This window comes from Pyrus communis, chromosome 1 (assembly GCF_041283825.1).
Source record: "Pyrus communis isolate YQ-2024b chromosome 1, ASM4128382v1, whole genome shotgun sequence".
In the NCBI taxonomy this organism is placed as follows: Eukaryota; Viridiplantae; Streptophyta; class Magnoliopsida; order Rosales; family Rosaceae; genus Pyrus; species Pyrus communis.
The window spans coordinates 8,824,270-8,841,616 of NC_142565.1; the positions used below are offsets into that span (position 1 = coordinate 8,824,270).

The 17,347-nt window shown below is 36.1% G+C and overlaps 2 protein-coding genes across 2 annotated transcripts; both read right to left on the reverse strand.

The window, feature by feature from the left end:
- Window positions 1-3,443: 3,443 nt before the first annotated feature.
- Window positions 3,444-16,876, reverse strand: LOC137720306 (isoflavone 3'-O-methyltransferase 4-like). The gene is made up of 6 exons (XM_088696164.1): window positions 16,409-16,876; window positions 15,404-15,714; window positions 15,123-15,187; window positions 14,336-15,026; window positions 13,068-13,693; window positions 3,444-3,648 (listed from the first exon to the last, which is right to left on the reverse strand). The coding sequence occupies exons 1-4, from the start codon at window positions 16,810-16,812 to the stop codon at window positions 14,730-14,732; spliced, it is 1,077 nt and encodes a 358-aa protein (XP_088552290.1). The 5' UTR covers window positions 16,813-16,876; the 3' UTR covers window positions 3,444-3,648; window positions 13,068-13,693; window positions 14,336-14,729.
- On the reverse strand, window positions 7,324-9,803 carry LOC137720307 (isoflavone 3'-O-methyltransferase 4-like). Its single transcript, XM_068459357.2, has 4 exons — window positions 9,230-9,803; window positions 8,226-8,536; window positions 7,909-7,973; window positions 7,324-7,812 (listed from the first exon to the last, which is right to left on the reverse strand). The coding sequence occupies exons 1-4, from the start codon at window positions 9,631-9,633 to the stop codon at window positions 7,516-7,518; spliced, it is 1,077 nt and encodes a 358-aa protein (XP_068315458.2). The 5' UTR covers window positions 9,634-9,803; the 3' UTR covers window positions 7,324-7,515.
- Window positions 16,877-17,347: the final 471 nt, after the last annotated feature.

The window sequence follows — 17,347 nt, forward strand, 5'->3', positions numbered from 1 at the left end:
AAGTGATATTAATGTCCCAAATCTTTGTGAAAAACCATAAAATGGTCACTTCCAAGAATAGGTTTCTAAATACCCCACATCATATGAAAAAGTGAATCTGTCCCAAAGCTTTGTAAAAACTATAAAAAGATCTCTTCCAAGGACATGAATTATATCACTCACAATTGCTACAATTTTATTCAAATACAAACATTTATAATGCTTCCAAATTCAATTATCCAGAGGCCAAATATTGGGAACTTTCTAATTATAAGCTGATCGGAAAAAATATCCCAACTATAGGCATAGGGAGATTCGAAATCACACGGGTATGAAAAGAGAAGCAAAAGAAAAAGCAAAAGCATGAGAGTCCACTCACCCTAGGTGAATATGCTCGTCTACGTTTCCAAAAATTAGTCCGTCACAGCTGCTAAATCCTTTTTAACTTTGTGCAAAAAAAATCTCTTTCTTATGTTTATTTGAAGTGCTGATTTCAAATCGGTGATGCCTTTCTTACCCTATTAAAATTTAACAATTGCAATCAGTAAAATTTTATTGATAATGGAAAAGAGAAGGGTAAGTAATAAGCAAAGTAGACAGACGCAACAAATCAACGCACAGAGAGAGATAGAGAGACTTAATGGTTTTATATGAAACTTGGAATTCCTTTTAACTCTTAGCCTTCTAATAGTTGCAAGCAAAATTGAGGTTCACATGCTATGAACGTGCTATTGAGGTTTCATATAGAAAAGGTCAGTTGTTTCTTATTTTCTGTACTATTATTGAATTTTGAAGGTCTGAACAGTTGGGTTTTCTAGTTGCTTCATTAGATTTTGAAAAAAAAAAAAAAGGTACAAAAATATAAAATGCAGTGAAGATAAACCACAAATCTTAATTACCAAGGACTAAAATACGCATAAAAGCATTTGGAGTCAGGAAACGTCCATGGAAGAGAATGCGTGTGTTCTATCACTCTTTGTTCATGTTTACCTCAACCACAACCAAAATTTGATTTTTCAAACCCAATTTGATCAATTAAATGGCTTTGCTTATTTGTATCCTCGAAAGATGTCATCGAAACTGTGACAGCCCGTCCCAAATTATTTTTATCGACATTGTGAAATGTCTATTTTGCCCTTGAGCGTGTTGGTGGTGGTCTGTGTTATTGGGCTAAGGATTTGGACCAATTAAAATCTTTCCTAAGTGTTTGGACCCATTTAGGACTTAAGCTTTTGTTTGTTTTGGTTGGTAGCCCAAACTAGGACCACACACACACACACACACACACACACACACACACTCTCCCATAACTTGTGTACCTTATCTCTCCTCCGCTTCGAATTTTTTGCAAATTCTGTACAGTTGTACGGACAAACCTTGGACCAATCATTTCATGCACGGATCGAAGATTTGAAGGTTGGTTTTGGACTCCTAGCAAGCCCAGGAACTCATCCATACCCTTGGTTGGACGTGAAGCCTTTAAAAACCCGAGAACCAAGAATTCCTGATTTGGTGCACTATTCATGCAGTTGTGATCGTGGATTTTTTAGTGAGTTTTAAGGTTCTAAGAAGCTTTAGGACGTCTTCACGAAGCTCGGGGAGTAATTTTGAAGTGTTTTGGACGTCGGGAAGCTCGAGTTCATCGAGTTACAGTAGTGGCCAGATTATCGTAGGTTTTTCCGGTGAGATCCCGTTGGATTTAAGTCCTAAAAGTGGTAAGATTTTGTTCTACTCATTGTAAGCTTCATTTTGGTACAAATTTCATGAATTTTGGTTGAAAAATGAGGAAGATATGGCGATTAGAAGTTTTTCCAGTTTTCGGCGACGCAGACGGCGGCTGGCGGTAGCTCTGGCGAGGATCACCAGAGCAGACGAAGAATTTTACGTCCACTTTGATGGAATATACTAACGACGTCAGGTATATATAACGGTATATTCCATTTTTGGACGGAATATTCCCTAACGTCGTTTGGGTTATCGTACGTGTGCCAGGCACATGCCTGCGCGTGGCCGACGCGTCTGACCGTGCCCTTGCCGGCGCGTGGATGGTCCAAAAATTATTTTAAAAATATGGGATGTTCATGGTGTTGAGTAGATCACGTTGGTATATTTAAACACCCCATTTGAGCAATGTATGAGAAGATATTAGCTAGTTTCGTTTATGTGCTTTAAGTTAACGTTTATATAGTTGTTTCGCATATAGGCGAGACCTATCCTCAGGACGAGCCTAGTCAATCGAGGCTTGGGGGCTATGACCCTTCCAATTACCAGTGAGTGGGCTTTTCGTTTTCTGTATATACCTATATACTTGAGATTTTTCCTAGAAAATCGATTTAAATGAAATTATGTTTGAAATGCCATGCCTATTGATTTATGCTTAGACTATGAATTTGAATGATATGTGCATATTGTGATTTGACGCGGTGGACGCTCAGGTAAGTACTAGGTGAGTTATAAATTGTTTATGTGAATTGATGATTATGTGAGATGTGTTGAGACCTCATAAACCTACACCCTGGTGTTAGTGCTCTCGCCCAGAGTTAGGGCACATTCATTCACGTGATGTTCACCTCCTGCACCATACGCTCACCTTGGATCCAAGTTAGGTGCACAATCTTGTCGTACAGACTACTATAGGTGGTTCCGACTTGTAGATGACCCACGATTATTCGCATAGTCTTCACGTGATCGTAGCACTTGAGCATATTTATTTACACCCAGTCCTGTCGTACAGACCATTTTAGGTGGTTCCGACTCGTGTGCAGGTATATTTGTTGAGATGTGGATTTGAGCCGTACAGGTCACGTTATGTGACTCCGACTGACATATTATTTGCATTGATTTATATCACATGGCTTACATATTTTTATGCTGAGATATTCAACATGGCATATTGTAAATTTTGCTATTCTGAGCATGGTTGTGGTATAGATATGTATTCTATTTTCTAGGAAATTATACAGGTTTTACGGCGAGTGGTTACAATGTTTGATAAATGAAATGATTTTGAAAAGCTTTGTTTTTGCCCACTCACACTTTCTGTTTTACGCCCCTCCAAGTTCTAGTTAGGAGTGCTTTTTGGTGGCTTGCGAGGAATCCACGGCAGCTTTGATAGATTATCACCATTGTAGGATTACCTTTGGTGTTGTATAATTAGTATTTGTCCTACTGGACTGCACCTAGGCTACTTATGCTCTGGTTGTGAATTCACACTTATTTTCGTCTTGCACCTTATCTTATTTAGTGCTCTAGTTAGTTTGGTTTTTATTTATTCGCATTTTGCTTCTGCATTGTGCACATGGTTACGTCATTCTCACGTGACGGCCAACATGCCTTGATTTCGGTTGGAGTGTGTCAGAAACCATCCCCATTATCAGAGAAATTAAAGAGGTAAAATCCACTGACTAATGATTAAAGCATGGAATGTATGAAAAGAACTAAAATTATTGACAAAAGATACAACAAAGATAAAAGAACTCTTTTGATTGGAAAACAAAACCCAATACACAGTGAATGACGATAAACACGTTACATAATAAAAGAAAACTACCTCAACAGACCATCCATCCATCCATCCACCACAAATACATCTAAAGAGTAGCCATCGGTTGTCGAGAAGACATGTGCTTCACAGATGTTAAGTCCTAAATCCGAAAGCAAGGAAGAAAGCTACAGAAAATGACATAAGTTAGAATGATGCGACCATAGTATGGTTCTATGTACTTCTGCAGTTATCTTGGATCCTACAACATAAACAATGCATATAATATATGTATCAAATGCACTGAATAGTCTACAGCTACCCTTAAATTCATTTTCCACTTATCTCAAAATTTAAAGGCTATAGATTTATAACTTTATATTAAACGAAAAAAATTATAATGACAAAGAACTCTTCCAATATGTCTTCTGACAATTATATTTAATACCCCTTGAATCAAGTAAGCCTTGTTAATACCCTTTTGGAGTTTGATTTACCAGTTCTTTAATAATGCAAACAAAACTACATGGTTCTACAGACACAATCATATAACAAAAGTCTCGTGGTACATTACTCTGAAGTGGCTAGAGCTGAATGCAAAACATCTTCTAGATAGTTCTCCGCAGCAGATATTGCCTTTTCTTGTCCTCAATTGCTTTATCCAGCATGAATACATATCTCATAAACCTCCCAATCTTTCTAGGACCTAAATAAAATTCGACCAATTAACCAAAGTAGAAAACTACCGGATGGTCAAAGTATCATGAACAGACTTTGTCTTCTCTAATTCCTTTCTGTGTTCGACCAATTCAACCAGCACCCCGTGGCTAATCTCTGGGGTGTAGTCCATGCAACCAAGTTTTGTACATCACATTCAAAAGCCCCCTCCCCACAACAAACCCAGAACATTAATGAAAAAAAATTTAATCCTTAAATTCAATTAGACAAAATCATGAAATTTTTTCTAAAGCCTAATTTTATTAAATCACAAATTCGAAACAGATTTTAACATGCAATACAGCCATAAGATAAGAATCCTTTTAGACTAACCTCGATGGTGGGCGTTGCCGGAATCATCAGAAAACTCGAATCCAATGTTGATGTGAAATTCAACATGCAAGGGTGAAGAAGAGGAATTTCAACTGGAAAGATATGGAGCACAATGGCTGCTTGGTGAGGAGAAGTCGTTCCATAAGGTTTTCGAATGGAGTTCAGTGATGGGGAACTCTGAGTATCATTGGTTTCAGATGATCAGTGAAGGGGAGGAAATTGAGAGCGAGGGAGGGCTAGTTCGAAAGGGACAGAAATCCCCAACACTCAAAAGCTAAAAAAACCCAGAAATCCCTAAAAAACCCACAAATTCAAAACCACAAAATCCAATCACCAAGATCGTTTTACATGAATCACGGCCATCCAAACACAAACTGTAGTTCATAACTATTGTACAGAGTAGAACTCTTACTTGCAGATCCATCGCGTCCTTGCGACTGCCAATACTGATCACTCGCAAACGATCGGATCGGAATCGAAACAAAAGAGATAGAGAGATGGAAAAAGGCAAATACAGACGAAGAGAGAGAGGAGAAAAGAAGAGGAAAGGGAAAATGAAAGATGCTAAACATGCAAAGTGAAAATGAAAGGTAAAGCAAGCAACCTAGTCGAAAGAGAGAACCCAGCGATGATCAACGCATGGATCAAATGGGCAAAACCGACTTTTTGACTGTAGAAAAGTGAAAACAGCACGGCAAGCAAAGAAGAAATCATGGGCATTTCCGTCCTGACACTATTAATGAACAGTGCCGTTCCTAACCCAGTTTTAGTATATACTAGCTATCCTGCCCATGCGTTGCTGCGGTGTTACATTGTTGTATATCATTTTTTCGCATAATGGATAGAGCATGCATCTATTTTGTTCATATAACAAAAAATCTTACGAAAGAATGAAGCACATAAATACATATTAGGTTTTCAAATTGGCTTTATTCTTTACATTTCTATTTTAATGCATTAGGTAAGAAATTGTAATAGATTGTAAAATTAAGAGGTTGCCTAGAACAGTGAACATTGCTTTGCAGGGATTAATACGACTAGATATGTAACAGCTGAATAAATAGTGATATAATGCTCCTTCTTTAAATCTGCATATACTAACTAAAATAAACAAATATGCAAGAATATACTGCATCTGCGATCGATAACGTAAATGCATTCCAAGTCTTGTAAATTAGCTTTCAAAGTCTTTTAAACACCAAACATCCTGTCTAGATGCATTTGCCTATTCTCTCCCATAATTTATACAAATCAAACAGGTCCATCAAATAAGTTTACTCACCTCTTGGACAAAGATTTTTTTTGGGTTGAATCTAAAAAACAACATAGCTGCAAAAAGGCTGAAAACTTCTGCAGTTTGGCATTCACTTCAACGGAAAACTGATCAAAAGACAATCATGGACTTGATAATCACAAATGGGGTCATAAGGTAAAAAAATTCACTCCTCAAGTTTCAGTGAGTAAAACTAAGCAATGATGCAGGAAATCAATTAGAAGGTTGAGATACACAAAAAAGTAAATTAATTGAGTAACAAAATCGGAGTCATTCCCCTAATTTTAACCATCATCGAAATATCCAAATTTGCACAGAAAATTCATTTCCAAATGCGAATTTACAATTCTAGAAATCAGAATATATTACGGAAAATAACAATGAACTTATGAAGCAGAGCAGGAGTGGGATTTACTTGGATGCTGATGTAGAGGTTTGGAGGGTGCTTTCTTGGTAGCGGCCCGTGTGACTTTGTGAGGGTTAGGGATAGTGTGTTAGTTGCTAGTTTGGAGTTGACGCGTTATTCAGATGTGTAGGAATACTCTGTTCGTGTCTATTATCTTCACCTGCAAAAACAGAGAATTACCTGTCTATTTTCTAAAAACCAAAAAGAAATCCAATATGCAATACCTGAATATTTGTCATGGGAGTTAGAGGAGTCATTTACCAATAGTAAGTAGGAAAATTGGGCATCTCAACACATAAACAAAACAGGCAAAATTTGAAAAAAAAAAAAAAAATTTATACAAAAGTTGTATCTGCAGACCAAACGCCAGCCAAAATCAAATTAAAAAATTTGTTAAACAAAAGGCTCAAAAGGAAAAACATAAATTGTATGCACTAAGAACGGATTACGGTAGTGGTCTATGCATAGGTATTTTGTAGAAGTGCTTGGGTCAAATTGTCAACAATCAATTGTTTCATTAGTAAATGTGGATTGGATGATTTGGGCAACGCAAGTAATAGAAAATTAACAACGCAAATTATTTGATACATTGAGAACTAAATAGCTGAACGAATTATATACCTTCAATAAATAGTTGTGGTTCTTGAAAGTGAAGGAACAAAACCAGACAGCAATATGAAGCATTTGATTACGAAGATAAAATCTGCAGGATGCCAAAATGAGAATTTAAATGTAAAATTTATTTGTAAATTAAAAACTGAAAAAAGAAGAAGAATAAATGAAAAAAGAGGCACATCAAGAAAAGAGGGCTTACCACTGCGTGGTTGAACGCTAATCCAAAATGACTGCAGGTGGGAAACCATACCTGCCACTGAAGATGCAGATGAGCATCGAAAACAGACAGCTCACAAAAGGGTTATAAACAATATGTTTATACTAATCCAACTTCTTCATGACCTATTTAATAGTTGTCTTGAAAGACAACCTGCCGGATTCATAGCGTGCTTGGATTCAAAGACCAGGAGCCGAGTAATCAAATCATTAAACGGCGACAAAGGTGGAAAGTTGGTGAGCATAAACACCCAATTCTTACCGCCAAAAGGCCTCATCCCTAGTCAGATATATACGTACACATTTTGCCATAATATATCTCCTTGTAGTTTTAAGAAAAATATTTTGCTGATCATGTTCACATACATAGGTGTTTCTGAGATACAGATTATGAGCCGGAGTTATTTTTATTGATACACGCATCTAGACATAGCTCAAAGAAATAATAATCAAGCATAACACTATTTTGCTGATCATCTTCACATACATAGGTGTTTACTTAAAGATCTCCATCACCCAAATGCCGAAGACAAAACATTCAAATTTAATGCCACTAAATCCAGCACCAGTTGCCAAAGTCATGAACTCTTCTCGGCTCCGCTCCTTTCCTCCCCTGTTTTGACTCAGCATAATCACATCAAGTAGGGAGGTGCTCTTCACGGCGGTGCTAGTCTCTGGCTTCACTGGAAGAAGTGCTTCCACGATAATCACTTTTCCATCATCTGGAATAGCGTTGTAACAATTTTCCAACAGCTTTAGGCAGTGTTGGTCACTCCAATTGTGAAGTATCCACTACAAGTTTATCAAAAGATACATTGTAACCATTGTTCGTATGACCTCAAACGGAAGAGGAAAACAAAATTAATGCTCGGGAAAATGAAAAATAACCTTCAACAAAATGACATCCCCAGATGGAACACTTGCAAACATGTCTCCTCCAACATGTTCCACCCCTGCAAAAATAAATTAATTCCTATTTTAAGTTGCATGGCTTGTGCATGATAAATAAAATAAGAAGAAAAATAATTCCCGCATGTCGTTTGCTTCTTTTGTATATCTTTGAATGTTTATGTCTTTAGATTCTCTGTATGATCTATTCAACCTAAAGCTAAAACATAAGTGTGTAGGGAAATAAAAATGGTGAGTGTGTGAACATCATGTTCCAACTAACTATTACGAATCAAATTAACTAAAGTGATCTTTACCAGGATATGAAGCGGCATGTTTTATGACATGAGGCAAGTCATAATTGATACCCTTAATATGGGGATGCTTAGAAGTGATTAGACTAATAGTGACTCCCAAACCACCACCAACATCAACAAGTTGGGTAATTTTCTCAAAACCGTTGTAGAGATGAAGAATCTTCTTGGTGACAATAGTGGTGTGGTTAAACATTGCTGTGTTGAAAACTTGATTAAACCTGGGGTCTAAACCTAGGTACTCATAAGAGTGCTTGCCGTGGACCCTGTTAAATGAAATTCCTCCTTCAACAACTGCATCTTTCAGTTGGGACCTATCAATGTCAATGTGTATCACCCAAGTTAGAGTTAAAAAGACAAATTACTTTTTTTTTTTTTTTTTTGAAACAAGATAATTACCATTAATTAGGCTAATTAGAAAATAAAAGCTAGAGAGACCAATTTCTTTTCTACAATGATTGATGTGGCCATTTCTAATTTGTTGTGAATAAATAAATTGTAAGTGATTCCAGAATGAAACAAATGAAAAATTGGCAAGTGAGTTTATAGTGATTCAAGCATAATAAATTATTTTCAAGTTATATTGGTTTCTTTTTTGTAATAATTTGAAAAAATTGGAGCAATTTTGGCACAATTTGAGCTTTGGCTCATGAACTAAAAATTTTTGAGTATTGCTTTCTGAATTTATCATAATGTGAAGCAATAGTCCTTTTGAATAACATTCTTGGTAATTTTCTTTTAGAATAAAAGGTTTAAAGTGGCCAAAAAGGGACGAAGTTCAAATGGAGTTATTCAAAAAAATTATTGTTTTCCATTGTAACAAGTATAGAGACAGATATTTAGAGATATTTAATTTAAAGACCAAGGTTCCAATTGAACTAAAATTCAGAACTATTGCCCTAATTATCTCTAATAATTCTACCAAAACAAAATATAGATGAATAAAAAGAGAAAAGGGTTAAGACAATGGTTAATTAGTAGGGGCTAGAGAGTAGTACTAAACAGACCAGGAGTCTAGGACGACCTTGTCTTGCACCAATGCCATCATGGGACCTAAAGAAACACCATCTTCATTAGTCACAAAGTAGTTGGACACAGGACCAAGGCCGTAGAGCCTCTGAGAATCAGACCCATCTTCTTCATTAGCAACGACAGAGCAGCTGAGAATAGAGTGACTGGCTAGGAGCCTTAGAATACGATCCAACATCATCGGTGCCTCAGAATTCCTGGTGCCGCTGTCGATATGGGCTGCAATCTCTGATGAAGACAGCTTGGCACCAGGACCGGCTTTCGCTATGATGTCGAAAACGCCTAGCTCGATTGCTGATTGCATAGACATGGACAGCACAGAAGAAAACACCAGCTGCATGGCACAGCCGAAGTTTTCCTCTTCTTCCAGCTGCAGGGCCATTGGACTGTCTATATTTGTATTGCGATACTTAATGCCACCTGAATGTGTTTACTTAACTTCTTTATATATAAAGCCAGAACTTCCTTTTGGTCAATTCGCGCTTTGTTATAAATAGATCAAAGTTGGAGAGATAACCTTCACTAGTGACAGGAGCTCAACAAATGTAAAATATTACACTATAACTATAACACAAGATGATGACAAATAAAAGACGTAGGAATAGATACTGATGTTATTGATCTTTTCTTTTTTACTCTATATCTTGATAGTAGTCGGAGTGCTCTATTTATAGAGCAACTCCAGACAAATATTTTGAAATTTTCAGTTCACATCTTTGAAAGTATGATCCTCCTTCAACTCCCAAATCAATATCACTTTGTGTGGGCATTCATAACACTACCAATGTTTTCAATATTGCATTCAACATTGCCAATGTTTTCAACACTGCATTCAACATTGCCAATGTTATCAACACGCTTTATATTTTAAGTCTTCTTACATGGCAACAAATTTTAGTTTATCAAGTTAGCTTAGCTGATATTTGAATTTTTGTTTAAATCCCTCTATTTTATACGCCAGTCTATTTTACATGACTCGATCAAACTTCCACCTAAATGTACAAGTGCAATTCTACTTGAAGTCTGCATAACTCTATCATCTATGTGGGGTCTGTCGAAAAATTCAAATTCTACAAATGTTATAGAATTCCACATTCAATACATGATAATGCATTGAAAACGGGAGACGTGTCATGAGAATCAATTAAAATAAGTGACTAATTAAGAAATTTTTGTTGTTGATCTACCCTTCACGGTACTACACTATGGCGGGGGGACGAGAAGACAAGGATTGGCCTAGGGCGCCTATCCTGACTTTTTCTTTTCAACACTCCTCCAATTATCATGCTTCATTCATTTACAGTCATTCTCTTATTTGTCAACAATGCAACAAATTTAAACATATTATTTCCTAATTCCAAATGCCAACTTCCATGTCTGGTTACATCCCACCACTATTATAATATTTATATGACATAAAATTAATAATCTTTGGCATTTGATAAACAACCTTTACTTTTTTTTTTTTTTTAGTACAACAAATATATTTTACACTAAGGGCATGGGGGAGTTCGATTAAGCCATACAATGACAATCTAGTTTGGTATTGAATTCACCATCCACGAGATTCTAACCTAAGACCTCTCACTTACAAATAAAGAGGAATATCATTAGACTATAATACTAAATGGCTATAAACAACCTTAACATTAAACCTTCACTTATAAATTAAAAAAAAAAAATCTACATTAAACCTTCACTTATAAATTTAAAAAAAATCTACTTTGATCTTTCTTTTTCACGGTGCAACCCAGAAGTAGGACTCCAAGTCTAGAAAGCTTTTCTTCTTTGAAATTCATATATATAGTCAAAGCCCAAAATTCAAATTCATATATATAGTCAAATACCAAAATTCGAATTAATTCGACAACTATAAGATTTGTAAAATCTATCTTGTTGTATATAACTTTTTATTGTTTATCTTCTATCTTACCTCTTATTTATGTGTTAGTGTTTAGATTTTTTTGTTGATTCTCCCTATTAAAATTAAGAGTATAAATGACAAGATTATCACGCAACGATTAATATTGTACATGTTTGGATGTACTTTTAAAATAACTGAAAGCGCTTTTTGGGAAAGGTTTTTTGTGTTCCAAAAGCATTGTAAGTGAATTTTGGAAGAATCACTAATTATGTACTTCTTGCAAGAAGTATTTAAGTTCCTTTTTAAGATTCACTTGCATTTAACTAAGGATTGATTCTAAAAGCATTTTTTTTTTTTGTGAAGATTCTAAAAGCACTTTCATTAAAAACGTCTTCAGTCATTTTTGAAGAACTTTCAAACACATCAGTCTGAATTGCAACACAAAACTTATGTATATAGTTTTGGTTTGAGTCGCAAGACAAAACTTATGTTATATAGTTTTGGTCTGAGTCGCACACAAAACTTATGTGTGTGTATAACTACTGAAGATTGGCTATGAAACATTCATATCTGAAGCCACTAAATCCAACACCAGTTGCTAAGGCCATGAATTCTTCTTGACTCCTCTTCATAACCCAACCCATACGGTGAGTTGGGTTATGATTTAATCACATTTTTTCGTTTGAGAATCGAACGTTCCTTACATTTTGGGAAAATCATGGACGTGCACGTAAAAGGAGTCGATCGCAGCCGTTAGGTTGCTAGGCGGCCATGTATTGTGTGCTTTAATTGAATTTAGGAAGGGCTTTGGTGTTCATGTGACAAAGGATCTTGGACACCCACCAAATTGATATGGTCACCACCATGAGGAATTAACCAAAATGGATAGCTCTTTGTTCAACCTTTCATCTTGATTTTACGGTTTCAATTAGGAAAACCTAACCACATGTAAAGCATAAAAGTTGGAGTGATAAGCTTAAATCTAACTCTCAATTAAGCTCATTTTGCACATTGCTAATTAGGAATGCTAAATATGGTTGAACAGCTATTATCCACAAATGAAAAATGCATGGATGGTCTATTCTAAAATAATTTAGTCACACCCTTAAAACGTGACAAATGAAAGCATAATCCAAGCTTCCAAATACTCATCAATAGAAATATGTGTGTGTGTGTTTTTTTTTTGGGAGAACGAATACCAAAAAATGGAGTACTTGAGTATATCATTTTGGCAATTACGTCAGGGGCAAGGAAACAACTCCATTCTTGAAATCCAAGATTTGTTTGAGGGTTTGGGTTGAGAAGTGATTTTTGGACGTCATCTTTTTTTTCATGTTGATCTTTTAATTAAATAAACCAAAGAATTGTTGCAATTAATATGTCATTGTGCAAATTCTTAATAGATTTGGTTTAGAATTCCTATAAATCTGGTGATTCTATCCTGTTAGGTTTTGTATTATTTGGAAAACAAGTATCTCTTCCCATGTGGTTTATTATAACTAAAAGCATTGGCACAAGGAAAACATATCTACAATTTCCCTGAGCCCTATTCTCTCTTTTTCTCTTTGTTGTCGCCGGTCCCCCTTTCTCTCCCAATCTTTCTAGGACCTAAATAAAATTTGACCAATTAACCAAAGTAGAAAACTACCGGATGGTCAAAGTATCATGAACAGACTTTGTCTTCTCTAATTCCTTTATGTGTTCGACCAATTCAACCAGCACCCCGTGGCTAATCTCTGGGGTGTAGTCCATGCAACCAAGTTTTGTACATCACATTCAAAAGCCCCCTCCCCCCAACAAACCCAGAACATTAATGAAAAAAAATTTAATCCTTAAATTCAATTAGACAAAATCATGAAATTTTTTCTAAAGCCTAATTTTATTAAATCACAAATTCGAAACAGATTTTAACATGCAATACAGCCATAAGATAAGAATCCTTTTAGACTAACCTCGATGGTGGGCATCGCCGGAATCATCAGAAAACTCGAATCCAATGTTGATGTGAAATTCAACATGCAAGGGTGAAGAAGAGGAATTTCAACTGGAAAGATATGGAGCACAATGGCTGCTTGGTGAGGAGAAGTCGTTCCATAAGGTTTTCGAATGGAGTTCAGTGATGGGGAACTCTGAGTATCATTGGTTTCAGATGATCAGTGAAGGGGAGGAAATTGAGAGCGAGGGAGGGCTAGTTCGAAAGGGACAGAAATCCCCAACACTCAAAAGCTAAAAAAACCCAGAAATTCAAAACCACAAAAATCCAATCTAAAAGATCCAATCACTAAGATCGTTTAACATGAATCACGGCCATCCAAACACAAATTGTAGTTCATAACTATTGTAGAAAATTCATTTCCAAATGCGAATTTACAGTTCTAGAAATCAGAATATATTACGGAAAATAACAATGAACTTATGAAGCAAAGCAGGAGTGGGATTTACTTGGACGCTGATGTAGAGGTTTGGTAGTGGCCCGTGTGACTTTGTGAGGGTTAGGGATAGTCTGTTGGTTGCTAGTTTGGAGTTGACGCGTTATTCAGATGTGTAGGAATACTCTGTTCGTATCTATTATCTTCACCTGCAGAAACAAAGAATTACTTGTCTGTTTTCTGAAAACCAAAAAGAAATCCAATATGCAATACCTGAATATTTGTCATGGGAGTTAGAGGAGTCATTTACCAATAGTACGTAGGAAAATTGGGCATCTCAACACATAAACAAACAGGCAAAATTTGAAAAAAAAAAAAAAAAAAAAAAAAAAAAACCAAAATTTAAACAAAAGTTGTATCTGCAGACCAAAAAATTTGTTAAACAAAAGGCTCAAGAGGAAAAACAAAAATTGTATACATTGAGAACGGATTACGGTAGTGGTCTATGCATAGGTATTTTGTAGAAGTGCTTTGGTCAAATTGTCAACAATCAATTGTTTCATTAGTAAATGTGGATTGGATGATTTGGGCAACGCAAGTAACAGAAAATTAACAATGTAAAATATTTGATACATTGAGAACTAAATAGCTGAACGGATTATATACCTTCAATAAACAACTGTGGTTCTTGAAAATGAAGAAGAACAAAACCAGACAGCAATATGAAGCATTTGATTACAAAGATAAAATCTTTAGGATGCCAAAATGAGAATTTAAACGTAAAATTTATTTGTAAATTAAAAACTGAAAAATAAATGAAAAAAGAGGCACATGAAGAAAAGAGGGCTTACCACTGCGTGGTTGAACGCTAATCCAAAATGACTGCAGGTGGGAAACCATACCTACCACTGAGAAGATGCAGATGAGCATCGAAAACAGACAGCTCGCAAAAGGGTTATAAACAATATGTTTATACTAATCCAACTTCTTCATGACCTATTTAATAGTTGTCTTGAAAGACAACACACAAAGACAACCTGCCGGATTCGTAGCGTGCTTGGATTCAAAGACCAGGAGCCGAGTAATCAAATCATTAAACGGCGACAAAGGTGGAAAGTTGGTGAGCATAAACACCCAATTAGGAGCCGGAGTTATTTTTATTTATACACGCATCTAGACATAGCTCAAAGAAATGATAATCAAGCATAACACTATTTTGCTGATCATCTTCACATACATAGGTGTTTACTTAAAGATCTCCATCACCCAAATGCCGGAGACAAAACATTCAAATTTAATGCCACTAAATCCAGCACCAGTTGCCAGAGTCATGAACTCTTCTCGGCTCCGCTCCTTTCCTCCCCTGTTTTGACTCAGCATAAGCACATCAAGTAGGGAGGTGCTCTTCACGGCGGTGCTAGTCTCTGGCATCACTGGAAGAAGTGCTTCCACGATAATCACTTTTCCATCGTCTGGAATAGCGTTGTAACAATTTTCCAACAGCTTTAGGCAGTGTTGGTCACTCCAATTGTGAAGTATCCACTACAAGTTTATCAAAAGATACGTTGTAACCCTTGTTCGTATGACCTCAAACGGAAGAGGAAAACAAAATTAATGCTCGGGAAAATGAAAAATAACCTTCAACAAAATGGCATCCCCAGATGGAATACTTGCAAACATGTCTCCTCCAACATGTTCCACCCCTGCAAAAATAAATTAATTCCTATTTTAAGTTGCAGGGCTTGTGCATGATAAAAAAAATAAGAAGAAAAATAATTCCCGCATGTCTTTTGATTCTTTGTATGATTTATTCAACCTAAAGCTAAAACATAAGTGTGTAGGGAAAGGAAAATGGTGAGTGTGCGAACATCATGTTCCAACTAACTATTACGAATCAAATTAACTAAAGTGATCTTTACCAGGATATGAAGCAGCATGTTTTATGACATGAGGCAAGTCGTAATTGATACCCTTAATATGGGGATGCTGAGAAGTGATTAGACTAATAGTGACTCCCAAACCACCACCAACATCAACAAGTTGGGTAATTTTCTCAAAACCCTTGTAGAGATGAAGAATCTTCTTGGTGACAATAGTGGTGTGGTTAAACATTGCTGTGTTGAAAACTTGATTAAACCTGGGGTCTAAACCTAGGTACTCATAAGAGTGCTTGCCATGGACCCTGTTAAATGAAATTCCTCCTTCAACAACTGCATCTTTCAGTTGGGACCTATCAATGTCAATGTGTATCAACCAAGTCAGAGTTAAAAAGATAAATTACTTTTTTTTTTTTTTTTTTTGAAACAAGATAATTACCATTAATTAGGTTAATTAGAAAATAAAAGCTAGAGAGACCAATTTCTTTTCTACAATGATTGATGTGGCCATTTCTAATTTGTTGTGAATAAATAACTTGTAAGTGATTCCAGAATGAAACAAATGAAAAGTTGCCAAATGAGTTTATAGTGATTCATGCATAATAAATTATTTTCAAGTTATATTGGTTTCTTTTTCGTAATAATTTGAAAAAATTGGAGCAATTTTGGCACAATTTGAGCTTTGGTTCCTGAACTAAAAATTTTTGAGTATTGCTTTCTGAACTTGCCATAATATGAAGCAATAGTCCTTTTGAATAACATTCTTGGTAATTTCCTTTTAGAATAAAAGGTTTAAAGGGGCCAAAAAGGGACGAAGTTCGAATGGAGTTATTCAAAAAAATTATTGTTTTCCATTGTAACAAGTTTAGAGACCGATATTTAGAGATAATTAATTTAAAGACCAAGGTTCCAATTGAATTAAAATTCAGAACTATTGCCCTAATTATCTCTAATAATTTTACTAAAACAAAATATAGATGAATAAAAAGAGAAAAGGGTTAAGACAATAGTTAATTAGTAGGGGCAAGAGAGTAGTACTAAACAGACCAGGAGTCTAGGACGACCTTGTCTTGCATCAATGCCATCATGGGACCTAAAGAAACACCATCTTCATTAGTCACAAAGTAGTTCGACACAGGACCAAGGCTGTAGAGCCTCTGAGAATCAGACCCATCTTCTTCATTAGCAACGACAGAGCAGCTGAGAATAGAGTGACTGGCTAGGAGCCTTAGAATACGATCCAACATCATCGGTGCCTCAGAATTCCTGGTGCCGCTGCCGATATGGGCTGCAATCTCTGATGAAGACAGCTTGGCACCAGGACCAGCTTTCGCTATGATGTCAAAAACGCCTAGCTCGATTGCTGATTGCATAGACATGGACAGCACAGAAGAAAACACCAGCTGCATGGCACAGCCGAAGTTTTCCTCTTCTTCCAGCTGCAGGGCCATTGGACTGTCTATATTTGTATTGTGATACTTAATGCCACCTGAACGTGTTTACTTATCTTCTCTATATATAAAGCCAGAACTTCCTTTTGGTCAATTCGCGCTTTGTTATAAATAGATCAAAGTTAGAGAGATAACCTTCATTAGTGACAAGAGCAAAGCAGGTGTAAAATATTACACTATAACTATAGCACAAGATGATGACAAATAAAAGAGGTAGAAATAGATACTAATATTATTGATCTTTTCTTTCTTACTCTGTATCTTGATAGTAGTCGGAGTGCTCTATTATCATCTATGTGGGGTCTGTCGAAACATTCAAATTCTACAAATGTTATAGAATTCCACATTCAATACATGATAATGCATTGAAAACGGGAGAAGTGTCATGAGAATCAATTAAAATAAGTGACTAATTAAGAAATTTTTGTTGTTGCTCTACCCTTCACGGCACTACACCATGGCGGAGGGACGACGAGACAAGGATTGGCCTAGGGCGCCTATCCTGACTTTTTCTTTTCAACACTCCTCCAATTAT